The following is a 22,906-nucleotide window of genomic DNA, read 5'->3' as shown; positions in this document are numbered from 1 at the left end:
TGGCAAAATTTCTTAATATGACTTGTACAGTACCTTGCGGGCACCTCTACCTATATTTTTAGCCCTTCAAAATGTACGAAATACAGCAAATACGACACCCTAATGTAGTTTTTAAGTTGCCGCCTGCAAGTTTGGCTCAAGCTTCAGAATTCTTAAAAATGTCATGTTTACCTGCACTGCAACTGATCAGTGTAAATCTACATATTCTCCTTCTTCACCCGATCTTTCCAATGCAGATAGGGACTTCCTCTTCTTTTGCTACCACCAGCTGGTACCGCATTAAATACTTTCAAAGCCGGAGCGTTTTTATTCGTTGCCCTATATCCATGTCGTCGTAAGGCTCATACAGCTCATCTTTCCATCGCGTACGATACTCACCGTTGCTAACGTGCAAAGATCCAAAAACCTTCTGCAGAATTTTTCCTTATCGGATATTGTCAACGTCCGATCTTCCGCGTCATGCGATAGGATGGGCATGATGAGGGCCTTGTAGAATGCTAGTTTTGTTCATCGAGAGAGGACTTTACTACTCAGTTGCCTCCTGAGTCCAAAGTAACATATGTTGGCAAGAGAAATTCTACGTTGGATTTCAAAGCTGACATTATTGTCAGTGTTAATACTGGTTCCTAGATGAACGAAATCTCTTCTCCCTCTCTCGGAATCATAACTGTCAACAGTGACGTGGGTGCCGATACGCGAGTGCGCCGGCTATTGGTTTGATGACAAGATGTAATTCTTGTTTCCTCGTTCACCACCAAACTCATTCGGTTTTATTATTATTATTCGTACAAAATTGTGCCTGAACGATTAAGCACTGCAGCACGCACGATATTTTCCAGCATCAGGTTAAAGAAGTCACACGACAGCGAGTCACCCTCGCTTGGAATCAAACGACTCGGAGAGATCCTTCCCATTTCTAACGGCGCTGCTAGTATTGAGCAATGCCATTTTACATATCGGTATTAGTTTTGCGAGGATACCAAATTCAGACATCGCGGCATGCGGAATGCAGCTTTGAAATCGACAAAAATATGGTGTGTGTCGATTTTCCTTTCATGGGTATTTTCCAAGACTTGACGTATTGTGAATATTTGGTCGATTTGGTCTAAAACCACACTGAGAAGGTCCAATCAGTTCACTGATGATGGGCTTCAGCCTTTCACACAATACGCTCGCTAGAACTTTATATGCGATATTTAGCACGTGTTGCAGTATCGCCTTTCTTGTGGATTGGGCAGAGCACACTTAAATTTGATTTATGTAAACATTTTTAAAGTTCACTAATCCCCAACTCAGGATTTCGGAAATAATTTATGATAATTTCATTTTAATGAGCCACATCCGTCTTAAGGGGCCCGTTGCATGTTAATAAATTTAAAATTACTTTCCTCAAGGCGTATAATATACTTCCTGATGTTTATCTATTACATTGACTGTGGTATCATTGACTGTCCAGATCTATTGGAGAAGATAAGTTTCAATATTCCGCAAAGCATTTTGCGTTTCCACTTCCCGTTGCATGTTAAAGTTTTAAAATAAAATTATTTAGGTCTAACTACTAGGCATCTTAATGAAATTAAAAGAATTTTCAATAGTCTTAATATTGATTTCGCCCTTCCTGGGAATTTATTTATAGCTAAGCTGGGGCTTGATAAAGTGTTCAAAAAGTATCGCGAATTTTGAATTTTCGCAGGTTACGTATATTCGAATTTCGATTTTTTTGTGGCGATATGTTGGTACTCATTTCTCTCACTCATGCCGACGAGTTCCGCCATTTTGAATGTTCAGTTAATTGTTGACAGCTGCTTTGCTTGCACGTGTTTCGGCTCGTCAAAGAACTGTATCGATCAAAGAACCTGTATCAAATTTTGTGTGAAAAACGAAATTAAGTGCGCGGATGCACTCCGAATGTTGACTGTGTCATACGCAGAAGCTACTTTGGACCGAAGCAACGTTTATCGGTGGTACAAAATGTTCTCAGAAGGCCGAGAAGATGTGAACGACGAAAAGCATGCCGGGCGCCCGAGCACTTCAACAACAGACGAAAAAATTGATGAAGTGAAGAAAATGGTATTGGTCAATCGTCTAATCACCGTTAGAGAAGTTGCGGAGGACCTAGCCATATCGATTGGCTCATGCTATTTGATTTTTTCCAATGATGGGCATGAGACGGGTCGCCGCAAAATTCGTACCAAAACTGCTCAATTTCGACCAAAAGCAGCATCGCAAGAACATGGCTAATGAGATGTTGAACTCTGTCCGCGACGAGCGAAATTTGCTCCAGGGGGTCATAACTGGGGACGAATCGAGGGTTTATGGTTATGATGTGGAAACCAAAATTCAAACACCTCAATGGAAGCTGCCGCACGAACCAAGACCGAAAAAAGCGCGCCAAGTTGGGTCGAATGTAAAAGTTTTGCTTACCGTTTTCATCGATTGCAAGGGCGTTGTGCATCATGAGTTCTTGTCACAGGGTAAAACGGTCAATAAAGAATATTACCTGCAAATTATGCGCAATTTGTGCGAAGCAATCCGCCAGAATCGCCCGGATTTGTGGAAGAACAAAAATTGGTTCTTGCATCACTATAACACCCCTGCTCACACATCGTTGCTTGTGCGCGACTCTTTGGCCGAAACAACACACTAATGATGCTACAGCCACCGTATTCTGGCCCCTGTGATTTTTTCTTGTTCCCGAAACTGAAGAGGCCCACGAAAGGACGACGCTACGCGCAGGAGCTGAACAAGATAAAAAAATTATTTTTTTAAGTGCTTCGAAATTTGGAAAAAACGTTGCCACAAGTGCATAATATCCCATGGGGATTACTTTGAAGGGGACAAAATAGATATTAATGTATAAATAAATAATTTTTGAAAAAAATACAAAATTCGCGATGCTTTTTGAACACCCCTCGTATATCCAAAAGTGTTATGCCCTTATTGAAATATCCTTTCTATTGAACAAAAACAAAAATAGAATATGTGCTTTGTTGTCACAAACTGGATAATTTTTACATTGAATGCACGACACATAGAACAGGTAGTAGCAACTGATTTGATTTTTTTCAATTTATTTGGTTTCTAGATTGTAATTTTTTTCAAATACCTTAAACCTGTCAATGTTATCCGATGTGTTTTGAATATTACGCACATCACTTATTTGATTTCCTTTAAATTAAAGTTCAATTATTTGTATCCATATTTTTTTTTGTATTGTTTTGTTGTATGTTCTTTGGCTACATTTCTCAAGCGCTTTGAAAAATTTTCACTTCAAAAAAAAAAAATACATACATACATTCATTTATTAATGCAAATAGAAACAAACAAAAAATAATACTAATATATTATAATTTTATTGATGTTATATTTTTTCATTTTGTAACGAATTTCTATTTAAGTGTTGTTGTTTAACCAGACAGCAGCAGACATGCTAAAGAACATTGAACCATTTATTATTTAATATACTCTTGGGCACGCGCTAAACAAATCTTATGGAAAGGTAACCGGTTTGCTTATACATATTTCTTTAACTTATGTAAATGTAGATTTTTTATTTTATTTTATTCTGGTTTCAGAAAGATCCCCTAATTAGTAGGTCTTTTATTTTTATCAAACATTTTATTTGCATATGTAGTTCAGTCTGATATGCAACTCACGAATTCGATTCTATAATTTATATATGTAGATATACGTAAGTATTAGATTCATAATTCTAAATCAATAGCATTAAAAAAAAAAGATTATCGAAGGTCACGCAACAAGTTAACATAAGGTCTAGGTAAATTAACTACTTCGTCACGAGTTTTGCTTGGTCATCGTCAAGTGTATTAATGGAACGATTAGAAGTGGCTTGTTTTTGTTTTTGTATTTTTTTTTTTGTATTTTCTTCATCTCAAAAACTAGCTCTTGATGCTCAAAAATGGCATCCGCGCTTAACATTCTTACACTACCACTAACGCTTGCAACCAGCCACTAGGCCGGCCTACCTTCCAGTATTCTGTGTCACTAATTTTGTCTAATTAATTTTAGCGAAAAACACCTAATTTAAAGTACTGCAAGTGATATTACACGGCATGTCTCGCTTCGATGTCATAAAAATTATTAATCACCGGGTATATAAGCAATCATTGTCGTCCACACTCACAAAATACAATACAATTGCAGACAGTATGGCTAAGGAAATGAGACTTACTCCTGTCAAGTTGACGTTTTTGTGGCTTCTTTGTAAATGTGAAGTCCTGGCCTTGTCCTTAATGCAAGGCATAACTGAAAAAGACATGCTGACACAACCTTATCCAAAACAACAAAGACTCTCATGATCTACAAACGTATAGTAGGAAAATCCTTGGGCTGTAGTTCAAGAATCCTGAGATAGGTGTTCATCATACGGCCAATGATAACATATGGAGCAGTTGCTTGGGCATCAAGAGCCGCTCTCTCGACAGTGCGGGAAGCGTTAACTAAGCTCCAGCGCTTAGAATACCAATGCATCACGGGTGCGATGCCGATCTGCCCCACAGCTGCGATAGAGGTGATGCTCGAGCTCACACTGCTTCATATAGTTATTCAGCAATCAGCCAAGCGTACTCTGTTAAATATTACTAGGGAAGGCTTCGGTAAAGGAAAAGCGATATCATCAGTCCTCACTGGTCCTTGAGTGTATCGAGAAACGGACTCAGTTAGATACGCACAATCGCATCCGGCTAATTTGTGTTCCAGAACACACAGAGACACTTGACTTTTGTCGTTTCTGTGAACAATCCCAGGAGATTCCAATGCACATTATCTTTGAATGCAGCGCTATAGCACGGAAAAGGTTAATATATCTCGGTCAGAGTAGGCGCAGGTGTATATTCCGAACCTCTGGCGATCTTCTTCAGTTTTTGGCTCCCCGACTACTGTAGCTGAACTGATGGCAATAATAAAAGCCGCGACAGTGATACAGTGTGATGCGATACCTGGAGATGATATCTACATTTTCACTGATAATCAGGCGGCGATAAAATTCCTCACAAAGTAGTCGACAACCTCAAAGGTAGCCATGTAATGCCGCACATCTCTTAACGACATGGCTGAGTCATTTCACCTATAGGTAACATGGGTTCCTGGGTTAAGGGTAACTGCAGAGCCCATGAACTAGCGAGACTTGGCACCAAATTGACCAATGAGAACATAGACAATGGCATAGGCACACCTTTACTTATCTTTGACAAAATCATAAAAGCAGCGAAAAATGAAAGCGTAATGAAACCATCTGCAGAATAGACCGACAATTATGGCCGACTCCCAATACTAAACGCACAGAATCTCAAAATTATTGTAAATGTCATTATCAAAGTAAACCGCGGTAGATATTTTTAGCATCAAAATTGTCTTCGCTACAACAAGATGCATTCGTTAAAGGTGGCGTCACTAGACCAACAACAATGTTTTGTATCTTTGTTTGTCAAAGCAAAGTATTAGCAGACCAGAAAACAAATCATGAATTCGCCTTATTACATTCTGGGCTGACAGCCACATGGACACGGCTAAAGAAAAAAAAAACAAATCGGCTAATTTACCGATGCCACCTTTAATAGATTCGCCTTGGCTATAACTTTGTAACGGTACTCCAAAGCGTGGTGAAATTTTGGAGACTAAAGGTAGCAAAAAATACAATCGATTTTGGTAATAAAAAAAACGAATTCACATGTGGTTCTTTTTAGTGTTTTTCAGAAAAAGAGTAAAGCTACTCGTAAAACAGGTGTTTGAAGGTTTAAAATATATAACATTTTACAAAAATTGCTGTCACAAAGTAGGTATGTTCATATAAAAATTTTGCAGTAATTTGCCAGTAACTTTATTTCCGAGAATAATATTCCGAGAAACCTATCAAAAAGGACATGAACGCAAAACCAGTAACAATTTGCAAGTTTTACAAACAACTGAAATAGCTTGAAACTGTAGGCCTCTCCATTTGCGGAACAACATCAAGACGCACGCCACAAATAGAAGGAGGAGCTCGGCCAAACACCCAAAAAGGGTGTACGCGCCAATTATATATATATATATATACATATATATAAGCATAAAACACAAAAGATACCTTTAATGCTTCAGATTTCTATTTCGGCAACTGCAGCAATGGTGACTGGAGGCGGTGGTTAAAAAGTACATGCCTCTATATCATTGGCCGATTCCTATTTAATTTATGACTTCAAATAAACTTTACAAATTTTATTTAAACTGTATTTACTTGTATTCTCTATTTTAATCACCATTTTTTATTAAAATTCGCAAATTTTAATTTTTTTTTTGCGATCAGCTGTTTTTCTCACTTGCATATTCTTACAAGTAAATATTTGTCCAGTAAAAGTTGCAACTTCTCCTCTAAATAAAATGTCATTCTGCTCTCTCACTTTCCCCTACTTTGCAAGTTTTTTGGATGCATGAACACATAAATAATTTGCTTCATGAACAGACCTTTTGTATATAGTCACATTCCTATGATCCCACTATCAACAACACACACATCCTAACCTCTCCTATTTATGTACAATATATTCTCACATTTCTTCTTCACGTTTCTTAATTTGCTCCCTTACTAACTCATCTTTTCTTTAACGGCCAAGATGGAAAGAATAATAAGATGGCTTTACTTATTTAGCTTTACTTTTTTCAATCAAATCACTTTCTCCCTACGGCAGTGTTGCTTAGCTTTAGATAAAAAAAACGCACTAAAATACCCATTAAAATAAAATAAAATACAGCATTTTTGTTAAATTACTTAAAGAACTTAGTATGAGCGACAAATTGTCTTTAAAATGTGGGTTTTTAATAAATGTGTTATGGGTACAATTCAATTTAAGAGTTTTTTGTTAAGAGAAGGACTTTTTTACTATATTTAAGGTTATGTAACAAGATCAAGGTACTCTTTTTGTCAAAATGTCGTTATGGTTTCTTCAGTATTTTCTGGTATTTTTTGTTTATTTTTACTATCAATATACCTCTTGATTTTCTATGTCCCACTAAGGATTGAGGTCCGGAAGAAACGATTACACCTCTATGGTTTTAATTCGCATTCAGTAAATTCAAACGCTTTTCAAAATGTGTAAAACGGTTTTCAATGTTATAAAGAGTTGAGAGAGAGGCATTTAATATTCTAACATAACATTAAAAGGGACAAAAAATCCACTTTTCACTTTCAATTTATCAAAATTTTCATTAACACTAAAATCTTCTCAGGATGACCTTTTTAAACATTCTTTTGTTTAATAATACAGTTTTTTTAACATTCAGTTTCGGTAGCTTTAAATTAAAACAAAAAACAGAAACAAACCCCATTTTGGAAACCATTGAGCCGATCATGTAACCGAATGAGTCCGCCGAGCTTTTTGATTTATTTTCTTTTTCTAGGCATCTCTTTTTCAAGAGATCGATTGCTTCCAAGATGCCATTCTCAACCTCAGCACTTCTGTCGCGTTTTTTCCCGCTAGCTGTGACTGGGGTGGAGATGTCGCTGATGTTGATAGCAATGGTGAATCTACATCATCAAAAAACTCTTCTGGTGGCACTATTGGTGGCAACGGTGAAAGCATAGAAGTAGCAATTGAAGGCGTAAGCGAAGCTAAATACTTCTGGGCACACATTTTGTGAGCACCTAATTCTTAAAAAAAACATTATTAGTTATCGCTTTATAAAAATATTCCAACTATACTTACGGTCGAGGAATAACATGCGGCCTTAAAAATGACATGCTTTCAAGCAGATACCACGGCCTCTGGTAGTCTGCTCCACTGCCTGATGGTGTTCTGATTTTCTGGCTTCTCTGACATACCGATCGCGAAAAGCTAACCACCTCCGTCTGCATACCTCACCTTTAAAATAACTTTGTTATGAAATTTGAAATACTAGTAAATATAGCTCCCACAAGCTTGTGCGCAGCTCCTTTCCGATCTGTTCCCATATCATCGTTTTCCTTCCCTGGAACTCATATAGAGGATTGCTCTTGTCGTAGAGTTCCTTTTTGTGTTGTACTAGCGATACAAGATGCTCGTCGTTCAGCGCCATTTCCGTGTTTAATATGTTTGTACACAAATTTATGAATATATATGCATATGCATCTGCTTGTATCGACACAATGTTGCCATTGATATTTTTGCTTACACACTTTTTCACACATCCGCGTTATCAGCTACAATTTTTCATTGTTTAATAAACCAAAGCCAAAAACCAGCAAATAGTTCATTTATCTCTAATTAACATTATTGAACAGTATTTTTAAGCTATTTTAACAAAAATTATCATTTTTCTAAGTTTATTTTGTAAATGATTTCGTAATGTACTGCTTGGCAACACTGTGTGGTGAGAGAGTAATCAGCTGGGTCGAAATTACGGAATTTTTTTAATAGTCGTGAAATAAAATCTACGATACGGAAGGAAGGAACTTTTCGTTTACATGGAGTTCTCATTAGTTTGATTCAAACAGCTGGGTCGGAATTGCGTTTACGGGCTTCACTGTTTTCAGCATAATGCGACGCCCGCAATCGCGGGCAATGCGACCAGATGTTAAAAAAAGTAAAGCTAAATAAAATTGAGTAAATTATTGAACTAACTTTTACAAAATTTATATTTTACAAAATTATAAACATTACTTTTAATTAAAACAGGCTAGAAAAATGTCATGAAGATAGAACTAAAACTCCGAGACTACATAACAAAAAAAAAAAATGCTAAATCGAGTTACCAAAATGGTAATCTGGCCATACTGGTCACCAATTGTGCTAATATGACGTCACTCATAGTCAAATTCGCTGAGAGCAAAGTAACGGTACGACGATAGGTGCCATCTCATTATTCTTTCCATTATGATCATTCTTGTTTAACGGCATTATCTGAACCAATCTCTTTGTCTTTCTTGCAAAACCACAACAACAATTTACACTTTGACTCTCGCTATTAGTTTTTAAGCTCATATTTGTTAACTTAGTAGTAAGAATTGCGTAATCTTGGAAATCATTAATGAAATGACCTTCGAAAATAAAGGATTTTTATTATATAGATTTTTATATTATTGATCTACTTGCAGCTCTACTGCTGCCAACTGTTCAACGTTCCTTGGTGTGCATTAAAACTACATAAATTGGCAAATGTGCGTCTTACTTATAAAATATATTTGAGTTAATTATTAGTAGTAACAAAGATTAACATACATATATACATCGAAACATTTTTATATAAATCCCATATTTTAGTGGATATACAAATAATATACAAACAAATCACACTTAATTTACGACTAAAAATAATTGCACATATATTCGAATACATCCAGCTTCCTTTTAGCGCGCTGCGAATGTATTATCCAAGCAATATTTACAACATGCAAATTTCCTAAATGATTCTTAAAACGTTTTAAGATCCACGCTTTCAGTTTAACTTTATCAATTAAACTGGCGTTGATGAAAACGTAATTAATACTTTGAATGTTAACATCATTTGGGACATCATAGCACCGGCCTCCTAAATACTGGTAAATCAATTTTGCTAGCTGCGTATACTGATCTATGCTGTAGAATGTAGCATTGCAATTGCTAAAGAAATCCGTATTTTCATCATATAAAATCAGTTCAAGTTCAGCTGCATCTGCGGCTGAAGGCTCCACGATTGCAAGCTGAAAAGAAACGTGATCCTGCATATACTAAACATTTACACACTTAGAGAGAACAGCTTGAAAAAATTACTTACATCTTCGTCTGTAATACCATCGAACACTTTCATCAATTGCTCAACATCTGTACATTCCGTATATGGGTCGCCATATTTATCGAATATTTGCGAAAATTCAGTTTCTAACTCGTTCGTTACGCAAACCATATCTGTGGGAGTTAATTGCAATTCCTGTCGCTTGCATGTATCTACCAACCACTCCAATTTCGCTATATTGTAATGACGCGATTTACACAAAACCTGGACACGAAAGGTTTTATCACCCGCAATTGATAAACATTTGGAGTCTTGTATGGGATTTTCCACTATTTCACCGCCATTACGCACCACCAACGCTTTTAGTGCCTCCGGCGTATAGCCGTTCTTTAAACTTGCACTCAGTATGCAAAAGGAGAACCCTTCGAATAGATTTGAAGATAATTCAATCTACAAAAGACAATTTTTTAGTTATCCCATAATATTTGCTGCCTATTTACCATATTACCTCAGCTGGATTAAAACGACGCTCATAGGACAAGATGCCCAATTTACGACGCTCTGCGACGGTTAATTTACGTCTCTTTTGTGGTGCCGTTAAATCTCCCAATTCAACGCCGCGCTTATGTATCTTTTTGAGACCCCTTTCACCCTAGAAAGTAAAATGATCAGTATTGTAGTAAGAAAAATAATAGTATAAGGGCGTCGCTGCCGCTTTAGTTGGGTGCAATTTCATATATGGCACTGAAGCATGTTTTAATTTGGACAGAGAAGCTCTCCGAAGCTCTATAAGACAATCAAACCTGAAACATTTCCATGTAATCGTGCAGCGAAAGGCACTCATTCCACATTTTGTCGTTACGCCACATTTCTATGCGTGGGAAATGCAACGATTTAGAAAGGGCAAAGGCTGCAGAAGGTGCCAAATCAGTTGCTCTGATTTGCAATATTACAGATTTGCTTGGCTCAATCCACACATCAGGTCTGCCTTCAGCACTGGACTGTTTATAATGATACCAATCGGGTGGTGGTTCCATTTGCCTGTCTTGCCAATGCGGTTTGAGAGCGTCATTCAGCCGCATACTCTGCCTGGTTCTATTGTCAACCTTACCGACGCTGTAAACGGCAAATTGTGTGTCCGAGGTGTATTTGAGCACACCCAGCAAAAAAGACTTAATAAATGTACGCGTTCGATTGTAGAAACCACCAATTACAAGTAAATCGAACTCAGTTGTCAATCCAGTAATGTACTAAAATAGAATAAATTGAATTAAAAAAAAAAAAATATTTTATATCACAAACTTACATCGGCTTTTATTTTATACCAGCCACTTCCAATGCGTATGTCTGGGCGGTAGATAGAGTTTTGCTTCTTCAGCACGACTCCCTCCTCTTTTGCATCCAATGCTTGCTGAAAGAGCTGCCGAAACTGCTCCACCGTTGTTAACTTAATTGGCCGCATGATTTGCAATATTCCTGGCTGCTCTACTCTAATAAGCTCGACGACCTTCTGGCACCGTTGTGCGTATGGCATTTCCAGCAAACTATTGCCATTAAAGTAGAGCACATCGAATACCACAAAACAAGGTCGCCAATTCAATTTGTTATCCAAATGCTTAACGTCTGTATTCTCGCCTTTGTCACGGAAGCATTTTAGCTGCATATCGTATACCATCATTTCGCCATCGAGTATTATGGACTGCAATTCGCTAGGTAAGAGCGACTGAAGTAGCGGCGTAAACTTACCACTCTTATAGTCTTCACCGAAGCTGTGAGTGTAATCAATTCCTCTGCGGGATATATATTTGAAACGCCCATTTGCATAATGCAGTTGAAAACGTTCACCATCCATTTTTGTCTCTAAGTAAAGCACGTCATCAGCCATTAATTCTTCAATACTACCGTTAAACTTTTCACACAACATTCCCTGTATGTGTTGAAAGGGTTCTACAATTTTATTTATATTAAAGGTGCTGCTGGCGACATTTATTTTCGAATCGCCAGGTACGACTTCTGTTTTTGTGTGTTCATTATCTACTTTATTATCCGCCAGCAGACAACACACGCGCTTCAAATTTGAGCAACGTCTATGCAAATCTCTTGCTTGGGCATGCATGAGCGCGAAAATACGTTGTTCGCCAATACCGAGGTGCATGTTCTTCAGCAGTAGGCGTATGAACCACATTTGCTCTTGAGCCGAAGCTATTTCAGTTAACCGGGTTAGTACCTTTTTTGTATCTATGGGGATAATAGATATGGTTAAGTGGAAACCGCATGGATAAAAGCATATGTGACTTTGTTCACGATGCTACTAAATTACCCTCTTATGGCTCAAACTCACCTTGTCGATCATCCTCCGCTATAGTATCTAACATCTGATGCACTTCGTACAGAGAGAGTTCACTTGGTTCGTGCCTGCAACGAGGCATCAGCACTGCATATACGATATCTGCATAGTCACCTTGTGATCCATTATACCTACGCGCTTGTAAACGCTGCACATCGTTGGCTAGAATGATTCGTTTCAAATTATTTCCACATTTATTTGGTTTTGATATTAGAGCATAGTGAAATCTTCAAGACAAACAAACACGTACAATCTTTCGAAAGCTGTAGTACATCAATGTACACGCCACCGAGCGTTGTTATTTGCAATCCATATGCCTTTCGTGACATGTCGTCCCGCGGAATCAGACATCTGAGCACGCAGAAAAAACTGGAACTGCCATCCTACAAAATGAGTTACTAAATTAAGAAAAATGGCACAATATATCAAAACATTAGCGCCTATTACCTCAGGACTCTCCGCAGGGATCCCTTGTTCTTTGCGGAATATTTGTCGAAACTTTAGAAATGACTCATAATAGCGACGTAATATCTTTTCCTTTGAAGCTTGATTTTTAGCATTCTTCACTTTGTCGAGCATCGAACAGATATCGGCGAATTTTATATTTTTCGAGATATCCATGTTGTGAAATTCAAATTTGTTTACGCATTTAAGCTTTATTGAAAGAACAACAGAAGTCAGCTGTTTTATTTCCTATAAGGTGGCTGCGTTCACGTCCACACAAACTTTGTTTCCCATTAATACTTATGTATGTAGGTAGGTGAAATGGTTGAACCGTTCTCTGGTTGAACTACCACTCTGGCACTCCTCAAGTAACACTTACGTCTTTATTACTAGTTATTAGAATTTATTATATAAATTTCAATCTTTATGTACTATTTTTAGAGTGTTGATACACAAGATTTTCAAAATTATCTATTTTCTTATATCTACCGGCAATTGATTATAACTTTTAAACCTTTATTATCTGTATACATCCTGCATATATCGTATGTTAAACATTTTCCGTTTGGCAAAAAAGAAACTTAATTTATTAACCCTATCTATTGCTAAATAATTATTGTGTCGTCATAAGTTTGTTCATGTAATAATTATGAAAGTTTTACATAAAAAAAAAAAAAAATACAAATATCAAAAAAGTGCATAGATGCTAAGCCCGCAACAATTTGCAAGTTTTACGAAAAGCTGATTAAATTGTTGGCAGGAACAATCACAAAAAGTAAAATTTTTTTTAATTGAGCTAGTTCGTATTAAATAAAAATAAAACGAAAGCAAAAAATGCAAAATAACAAGCTAAACATCACATGATTTTATTTTGTCCACAATATTTTTGTTCCATTTCATTATCGCTGTCAGATGAAGAACATTCCAATAGTAATTGTGTTGTTGTTGCATTCATAGCGTTCTTCACATTTTCGTTGCTGCCGTCTATGCATGTATGAATATATAATAAATTGCAAAATTAGTCAATAACAAAAAAAATACATTCAGTGCTTCAGATTTGTAGTTCGCAACTGCAGCAACGGTGACGGAAGGCTATGGTTCAGAAATACATGCCTCTATAACATTGGCCGATTCCTATTAAATATATGACTCCAAATAAACTTTGTCAATTTTATCCAATATAAATGTAGGTATTGTCTTATATTCTCCATTTTATTTAAATTTAGAGCTTTGACTTAATTCGCAGATTTTTTAGTTTTACTTGCCGATCAACTTATTTTCTTACTTGCAAATTCTTACTGGTAAAAATGTATCCAGTAAAACTTGCAACTTTCCCTCAAAATTAAACGTTATTGCGCTCTCTCACTTTCCTCTACTTTGCAACTTTATTGAATACATGAACACCAATTATTAATTTATATTTAACCATTATAAATTATTCAGCATTGACGAATTGCTAGTGTTGTATGGTGGGTTAAGAATATGGCTCATAATTCTATTTTGCATTTAAAAACTTTTTTTTTATCAATGCAGAGAACAAACATTAACGCTCTCTGGGTTCTCTGGTTTCGACGTAAAATTATACTCTTCATCAATCTGCTGTCAACAGCTGTAAAAAGATAAGAAACACGCCTTGTAGCCAGGCAATTTACACGCGCTGCATTTTGACGTTTTGTTCTTTCGTGCTTTTGACCGCCAGTGGCCGTGCGAAGTGATTTCTAAGAGCCATCAGGTGTCCTGCTCAAGATTTTAGGGCGCAAGTGCGCTGCGCCCTAAACATTTCGGAAACTCTTTATAAAAAGTAAATCAACAGGGAATATATCTCAGCTCAAAAAATTAAAAAGCTCTGAAGTTACACAACATTCTACATAAAAATAAAATACCAATGAAGGTTATTTTCAATTGTTTATTTACAGATTTTGCAACTAAATTAAAACAACCCAAACAACATTTCCCTCTTTTTAAATGGCGCCAACTTCGGTCTTGGCCATACGGGCCGCTGCATTGAAATCAGTAGAACTCCTACGCGAATTACACAAACGCGCTTTTAGCAACAAATTTCTACTTGTAACCAATGTGGGCATTTCGCTGGGCCTTAGTACCGTCGGTGATCTATTGGAACAACATTACGAAATGTATAGTGGCGATTTGAATGAATGGGACAAACAACGCACCACTAACATGGGTATTTCCGGTATGGGTGTTGGTGCCATCTGTCATTTTTGGTACAAGTTCCTCGATCACCGAATGCCTGGTCGCACGATTGGCATTGTTATGAAAAAAATTGTGTTGGATCAATTCATTTGCTCACCACTCTACATATCCGCATTCTTCATGACGATGGGCGCGTTGGAAGACAAATCGATTGAAGAGACATGGCAGGAGATGAAAGAAAAAGCGTGGAAATTATATGCTGCCGAATGGATGGTATGGCCACCCGCACAATTTATTAACTTCTATTGGTTACCCACACGATATCGCGTATTCTATGATAATGTCATTAGTCTAGGCTATGACGTTTATACATCGCAGGTGAAACATAATGACTAGGCCAAGGGTTATCATTTATTTGGTCTAGGGCAATCTAATTAGAAATTTTCCAATCAGTACGGAAATGTATGTATCGAACACATTCAGTAATGAAGACTAATTAGGCATACATGTGTATATATATGTTTAACATAAGCTGTGAAATTTCTCAGTGGATATTGCTATTTTGATAAAGATGTACACACAACTTATTTATTAATGATTCCTGTAAATAGAAGTAAAATAAAAGGGAGTTAACATATTTGCAAATCCAGTAACTAATTATTTATAATTCCCTTAAATGCCCAAGATTTCCCTAAAACCATTTCAAACTCAGTTCCAAAGTGCATATCCAGATTCATTTATAAAACAAATACTTAAAAATTCAATACAACATAAATTTTTAAATAGTTTTTGTGCGAGCAAAAATACATAAATTCAATTTGTTTATACCTTCATGGATTGGATTTTGTTTGTGACGAATTTTTTACGGTCGGTTCACAAGTTCGCCTTTAGCGATAACTATTTATGCTATACCAAAGCATTTCGTCTTTCCTAAGTGGGAGTGGAGACTTAATTGATCAAAGCTACGAAAAATTGTCCAGTAAACGTGAGGTGTGGGATCGCAAACGGACATTCAGCATGTCAGTTGCAGGTCTCTTTGGTGGAGTTGTGTGCTATCACTGGCATATTTTTCTAGAAAAACGTCTACCAGCTGTGTGTTAAGATCACATTGTTGAAAATTCTATTTAATCAGATGGTATGTTCCCCGTATATTTAACTGTTTTCTTTACGTTAGTATCCAAGGGGGGCCGAGCATTTGAGCACCTAAAAGAATAATTTGTATAATCTACTATTTTAAATGCGGACTAAGGCCACCCGCGCAGTTTATAAACTTTTATTTTCATTCAACAAATATGCGATTTTTTTACTTTGTTGTGATTGTTGTAACAGCATAAGCATTCACCATATATGTTCGGGAAATGCTGCTGGAGTAACAATTCTTGGCCAGTTATAAATCCTGGTGGTTCCCGTAACGTAGAACCGACTGTTGTGAGAAGGCGAAAATTGTGTACGTTATTGTTGTAGCATCATAATCATTCCCCGTGCATATAAGAGGAATGCTGTTGAAGTGACAGTCCTTGGCCGGACACAAATCCGGGTCGTTTCGGTAACGTAGAACCGACTGTCGTGGAAACGAAATTTCATTTTGTACGTCTTTAGGTTCAGTGTAGTCTACTTGACTGATACTGCACATGTACAAACTCATGATAACAAAAAAAATATATGCACGCCAATCAAATTTTTAACTGCCTTCATTTCAAGAACAGAAATACAGACCGTCGTGAATCGGCAACTGATAATCTAACCGCCCAACAATATTTAAAATCTTCTTCTTCTTAATCGGCGTATCCATGCTGGATGTTCGCGATTACACACAAACGTTATTATGATCTTAGTCGTACGGTTGTCAGGTCATATTATTAATGATGTCATTATATTTTTGTCTGTTTTTCGCTGCTGCTGTTAGTTCGCCGATTGTTTTGAGGCCTGTCCACTCTTTGATGTTGTCTAGCCATATCATTTTCTTCCTACCAATTCCTCTTTGTCCTTCAATTTTTCCTTGCATCAGCAGTTTTAAAATATCATACTTGTCACCTCTTGTTATGTGTCCGAAATAAGCGACTTTTCTCCTTTTTATGTCCGTAAGCATGTTCCTAGCCGTTTGCATTCTATTTAGCACTACGTCATTTGATATTTTGTCATTCCAGCTTATTTTCAAAATTTTTCTGTAGCACATTTCGAAAGATTCTAGTCGGTGTATGCTTACGGTTTTCAATGTCCAGGCCTCGCATTCATATTTAAAATAAGAACGCTAAAGGTATGTGCGTTGTTTTTTTTAGAAGTTTATTGGCAATTATCAATCAAGGTATGATTTCCTCGGAATTATTCGTAACTTGAAGTGTGTTTTTCAAAGCGCGCCCATTTAATACGAGTTATACAATACATTTTTAAAATTATTAAATTTGTTAAAAACAATGAAATTTTATAGATGTTTTAAATAAGCGCGCCTCTTTCAATATTACTATATCTTCCTATTCCCTCGCCGACGCATAGACGCTGTACATTTTGGACAATACCACTTGCCTTTAGGCGGTTGGGTAATACCCACACATGGATAATGAAACCATTCATAAGGACACGCATCATTGTCGCAAGCGACCATATCACCATATGAGACTTGATTACAAGTACAGTAACGTGGTTCGTTTGGATCATATGACCATTCTCCCTCTGGTGTTTGCTCCACCACCAACCCATTTTCATTGACGGTAATATTTGAAGTCGGCGCAAGAGTGCTTGATTGATTGATTGAAGACGCAGCCGAGGTGACACGATTGGCTGCGGCGGTGGAAGTGGATGCCGCACTACCTCCAATAGCTGTAAGTCCTATGGACGTGATGCCAAGATTTCCCATAGCAGATAAATTAGATGAGGATGGCAACATATCCACCGAGTCCACACTCACTGATGACGACGAAGAAGCCAGTGAAATAGCCGACGACGGTGCGCTACCGCTACCGACACTGTTGGCATGAGTAATACTGTTGGTATTTATTTTTCTAAAAAATACATATTGTTTTAATCAAAAATATTAAGCACCAAAAAACTCATTAGCATACTTTTTTTGTTTTTTCTCAACGTTTGTAGTCTGAAGCGTAGTTTGTGCAGCAGCTGTCGCTGCATTTGCAATGTCTCGGCTTATCCAAAACTCAGGCGGTCCACCTGTGGCGCCATGTATAGCCTCATAACTGGCTTTAAGACTCGCGGTGCGACGTCCCTGTGGCATTTGTTGTGTTGCAACTATGGCTTGACTAGCCGCTGCAGCAATTGCATTCGAAGCGGATCCCCCTAGTTGTTGCAAATTGTAAGCAACAGCTGCAGGATTACTAGCTGAATTAACTGCAGTGGTCGCCGAATTCAGCACGGAATGTGCACCTATTACTGGTGTTATAGGACGCACGACAGCTACCGAAGGATTAGAAGGTGTCAAGCTATTGCCCAAGTTCGTACGTTTCTCTGATATACCGGACAAATTTGAAGTGCTGTCTCGGCGTTTTTCTGGCTTCGGTGTACGATAGCGATTATCTTTTGTTGTTGCTGTTGGTGTTGCCGGGAGTGACAAACCGCCCATAGCACCACCTGGTACGCCAAGCATGCTATGACTATTCGTAGCAGTTACTGCACTTATTGAGCCATAATATCTATTTTCTTTTTGGGTAACACCGATGACATTCATCAATGCCGTGGCTGCACTAGAGCCACCATCTAACTCTAACGAACGTTTTTCTAATATTTCTGTAATACCGTTGTTATCTGCTTCCAGTTCACATTTGAATTTGAAGAGTTCGCTGTCCAATCGGCGCAAATAGCGCTCGACCAACTCATGAATTTGTGTGGCAATGTTTACTTTTTCGTCGGCATCTTCCAGCACTTTGTAGTACTCTTTACGAAGGTTTTGGAAATCTAAATCCGCAGTCTCGTTTTGTAATTCTCCACGTTTACATTGTTGAAAAAAGGTTCGTGTTTTTTTCTCCAAAGAATCCATACTATCTGTAACAAAGGTTGCACATCAAAGCTAGATATACGTGCAAGCAAAATAAAAAGTGGAAATTTTTACTTTGCACAGTCAAGTCCAGTTCACGCATCTCTGTAAAACGGTCCCTTAGCTCCTGCGGCAAGTGCTCGATCACTGTTGGGGCGATAAAATTAAAGAGGAAAAGGTTTTCATTTGTTTTATTGCGAACTGTAACTATTGATGCAAGAAAAAATCAAAACAAAATATAAACACATCACTTCAAAATAAACAAATGTCCAATCGAGCGTTAGTAACCTCAAAACCTGCTTAGTTGATCAGCGGAGCACCCAAAAATTATTACTTGGAATAATGCACCGACACTTACTTTCAAGATAATCCTCCAGATATAACATGTTTGTAAGTTATTTGTGTACAAGTTTAACCAGATTATTACTCTATTTGCACAAACTTTAGTTTATTAGTAAAATTTACAGCAATATTAATAAAAACACGTCTTTTCAATACCGCTGTCAAACATTTTATGACGTCTAAAAAGGGTTGCATTCACTACGTACAACTGCGTACAATAGAAAGAAAATTCGCGGCGAGTGTTGTAAAGAGTTGCATTAAATGAATTTCTATTGAGGGCAAAAAAAAATTTACTAAATATCGTTTCAAGGGAAGATTTTTCAAAATTTCCTCATAAATTTGATTTCATAGTAGATGCACTCTTTATTAATCTGAACGCTGAGCAACCTTTGACAACTGATTTTTAGATTCATTTTGGGAGAGTATTTATAATATGCGCTATTCGCTTTTTTTAGAATTGTTTATATAAGGAATGTGTCAGGAAATAATGAGAGTTTGTTTTATTTCTTGCTTTTATCTAAATTTCACTGTAAAATCATTTTAAAAATTCAAAAGTTACCTGTGAGCTTGCAAGTTTGTATTTTGTATGCAATGGTACAGCTTCATTTAAGAAATAATTAACACGGGCTTAATTGCTTGACTACACACAATTGTGGCGTCGCATCTATAGCTGACTAGGAATGTTCGCATTTGTATGTCAATGTAAATATGGAGAACTCTTATATATTTGGGTACGTCGACAATTATTAGTTAGAAACGAATAAAAATATTCGAAACATTTTGAACCTGAGTTAAATTTAAATAAGTATAAATTTAGTAATGCAGTTATTATTGTAAATCCCACCATTTTTTATTCCCAACTTTCACTATAAAATATTCTTTCACCATCAAATGTATCTTTATTTATTTAATATCTTGCCAATTTAAAAGAAAACCTCATATATTCATATATAGGGTAGTCTTTTAGCTGCATGAGGACTATGGTTTGACAGTTAAGAATCACAAATCCTGTTGTTCTGTAAGGCTTCGCAAGTCATCATGAATTGTTTAACTCCAAAACAACGCTTCCAAATTGTGGAAATTCAGTTTGAAATAAAAAGATATATTTGTTTTCGAATGTTCATAGAGCACGGTTCTCATTTCTTCCAAAAAATGGACTAGTTTGAAAATTGGACAAGAGAAAAAAATCTATGATATTAATTACCAGAGTACAATAAAAATATGTACTCCAATTATATTTCTGTTTATTACCATTTTAAATTTTTGAGCTCGGAAAACACAACTGGTATATAGGTATATATAATAATTTGAATTACTTGGATACCTCTGAATAATCTTTTTCTTTTAAATATTTGTAATTAAGTCCACTTGAAAATAAGTCATTTAGATAGAAGATATAACTACGTTTTGTGTGATATTTAATTTATTATAACAAACATAATACAGTGCCTCACAATTTCTCTTGATTTCCCCTGAACCAATCGGCCGAATTTCTGCGGCCAACTCAATTAAAAAAAAAATTGTTTAAGAAATTTTGCTTAAAAATGTAATGTTATATATCAAATACAAAATGGAAACGTCTAATAGTGGTCGCCCCCGGACAGATAGTCGCAAATTTCCGAGTGTATTTCTGCCATGGAAAAGCTTTTGATAGGAATCATCTGCCGTTCGTAGTCGACTTAAAACTGCAGGCCACATTTGTGAATTAACATAAAGACGGATGCCACAAATAGGAAGAGGAGCTCGCCCAAACCCCAAACAGAAATGTGTGCGCCGATTTTTTATTTATTTTATTTTTATATCAAATGCAAGGTCATTTTTTCTTCCATTTAACCCACTTATTTCGAGATGCGGTTAACTTGGCATTTAAAATATTTCCTCTTAATATATAGATATTAAATACATATATACATTTACGCATATCGGTAGATTACTTGATTGACGATGATCAGTTAATTACCTGTGGGATGATAATAATAACGATATATAGGCGCCTTCCCTTCCTCATGCAAGAAATGTTTGACATCTTTTTAGAAATAACTAATACGATTTGCCAGGCTGAGGAGTCGCTATTCTGCAATTATACCGTTAATAGTAAATTGTATTGAAATTATGCGTAATTTAGCTACTTTCAGCTTTCGGCAAAACGGTAAATTTAGGCAAGCTCTGGAGTTACTGACGTTGCTTCAAAGCGAAGCGCATGCCAACGCGTCGTTTAAGTTGTATGGAGACGGGCCTTAAGTCTTGAGAGTGCGACGCTGCGATGTGTTTAATACTCTTTACAGCACTATGCGAAAGCTTACTAAGCAAATGGCAACATTGTGTACATTTTACCACAACAACACTATTAACAAACAATTGGGTACAACAAATCCTGTATTACAGAATTGTCTAAAGGATAATTGGCAAAATACAAACAGGACGCAGGACATAGGACAAGTTTTCATTCTCTTCGTATTATCCTTCGTAGAGGCGGCCACCCGAGTTCTCGCAATCTTTAGAGCGTTTTGAGTCGCTGAGTATTCGGTTGTGAATGGTCATTGCGCGAAGACGCCGCTGGAATATCGTTGATATTTGGGCCGTCCAAATTTTGGCAAACATTTTCCATTTATTTTTTCTTATTACGGGAAGTGTTTTGTGCAAACGTTTGTTTTTAGTTCAAAAGAAGCACTGATGTGAAAGAAGTTTAATTTGAAAAACCATACGCAGATAATTTGAAGTTCGTTTTCGTATAGACGTGAATTTGTTAAATTCGGAATTAGTAAAATTTTTTTGGTTGAATTTTATGTAGTTTTCCTCTTATTCGGTCTATGTTCGCCTTAGTATTGCCAATACTGATCTAAAGTAATACAAAATTTACGAATTTTACAAAAGAAACTATAATAAATTATGTCCAAAGTGTTGACTCAACAAAATGCACTGCCTTCTCAGCAGTCGAAAAAAAATGAAAATAAGAAAAAAACCACACCCTCTGTAAAAACGCTCAATAACAACAGCAGCGGCTTAAATGGTAGCACCAACATGAGAGGCCCAGCCTCCAGCTCCCTGATGTGTTCGTCGGAATCACCATCTACCTCATCATCGCCCACTACGGTCGATTTCGATGAGTTCACTAGCAGTTCTATACTGGAATTTCTGGCAAGGGAACAAGAATGCTGCACCGAAGCAGATGCAGAAAGCATTTTTCAAGAAGTAAGTAGACTGGCTGATAATTCAGATACCCGTAGCGTTGATGAGATTTTGCGAGAGGCTGAGCTACTGATGCAGCAACAATCGCTCTATGGAAAAACTGATAAAATAGATAAAGCAAAACAGAATACGAAAAATAGCTCAAGTAAGATGGGCAAAGTAAATTTGCCTCAACCACAGCAGTCATTGCAGTTCGAACAAAAACAAAAAACTTTGCCATCTTCGAATTCACAAAATACCCAGCCGTTACCGGTGAAAATGCAAAGCATCAAACTAAATAGCAAGTATACCAAACACATTGAAAATGTTTGGCCACCAGAGATTCAAACACAAGTGGTATCGCGCACTCGACTGACCAACGGTAATTGTAGCTATCAAGAGATAATGCAATTACAAAAAAATCTAACACCAAATAGTGCGTATGCAGCGCCTGCAACAGCAGACACCACGCCAACACCTACAGTAGCTACCACGCCACAGACGCCAACACCAACTGCCGCCACACCACTTGGCAATCAACGCTTTGATGTTTTCGTGGAGAATTTGCCATCGGTGTCGGTCATATCTGAAGAGTCGACACCGAAGGATATGCAAAATATGAACGCAACTGAAACCGACGTAACAACAATGGCGCTGATAAACGGTGACGATGATGACACCGATACGGTGAGTAGAGGGCATCTGCACGCATGCACATCCTCCGACGCCTAATCAGGCAGCAAACATTTGAGAGGCTCTGCACCTATTTAAACGATTATTTTTAG

General features: G+C 37.1%; 4 protein-coding genes across 4 annotated transcripts; 2 read left to right on the top strand and 2 right to left on the bottom strand.

Annotated features, from left to right (window-relative positions):
- Positions 1–9,111: 9,111 nt before the first annotated feature.
- Positions 9,112–12,720, bottom strand: LOC128858040 (DNA ligase 4). Its single transcript, XM_054093967.1, has 8 exons — positions 12,479–12,720; positions 12,282–12,414; positions 12,026–12,193; positions 10,991–11,922; positions 10,488–10,934; positions 10,193–10,336; positions 9,727–10,134; positions 9,112–9,652 (listed from the first exon to the last, which is right to left on the bottom strand). The coding sequence occupies exons 1-8, from the start codon at positions 12,650–12,652 to the stop codon at positions 9,278–9,280; spliced, it is 2,781 nt and encodes a 926-aa protein (XP_053949942.1). The 5' UTR covers positions 12,653–12,720; the 3' UTR covers positions 9,112–9,277.
- Positions 12,721–14,142: 1,422 nt separating this feature from the next.
- LOC128856470 (mpv17-like protein 2) lies at positions 14,143–15,266 on the top strand. The gene is made up of 2 exons (XM_054091773.1): positions 14,143–14,276; positions 14,392–15,266. Exon 2 carries the CDS (start codon positions 14,441–14,443, stop codon positions 15,023–15,025), a length of 585 nt encoding a protein of 194 aa, XP_053947748.1. The 5' UTR covers positions 14,143–14,276; positions 14,392–14,440; the 3' UTR covers positions 15,026–15,266.
- Positions 15,267–16,891: 1,625 nt separating this feature from the next.
- LOC128858038 (inhibitor of growth protein 3) lies at positions 16,892–19,141 on the bottom strand. Its single transcript, XM_054093966.1, has 4 exons — positions 18,970–19,141; positions 18,687–18,758; positions 17,689–18,619; positions 16,892–17,628 (listed from the first exon to the last, which is right to left on the bottom strand). Exons 1-4 carry the CDS (start codon positions 18,995–18,997, stop codon positions 17,091–17,093), a joined length of 1,569 nt encoding a protein of 522 aa, XP_053949941.1. The 5' UTR covers positions 18,998–19,141; the 3' UTR covers positions 16,892–17,090.
- A 2,141-nt stretch (positions 19,142–21,282) lies between these two features.
- On the top strand, positions 21,283–22,906 carry LOC128858037 (uncharacterized). The gene has a single exon (XM_054093965.1). The coding sequence runs from the start codon at positions 21,843–21,845 to the stop codon at positions 22,851–22,853; it is 1,011 nt and encodes a 336-aa protein (XP_053949940.1). The 5' UTR covers positions 21,283–21,842; the 3' UTR covers positions 22,854–22,906.

This window comes from Anastrepha ludens, chromosome 3 (genome assembly GCF_028408465.1).
Source record: "Anastrepha ludens isolate Willacy chromosome 3, idAnaLude1.1, whole genome shotgun sequence".
Taxonomy (NCBI): domain Eukaryota; kingdom Metazoa; phylum Arthropoda; class Insecta; order Diptera; family Tephritidae; genus Anastrepha; species Anastrepha ludens.
The sequence above is the reverse complement of the archived record's forward strand: the minus strand, read 5'-3'. Positions and strand labels throughout refer to the sequence as shown.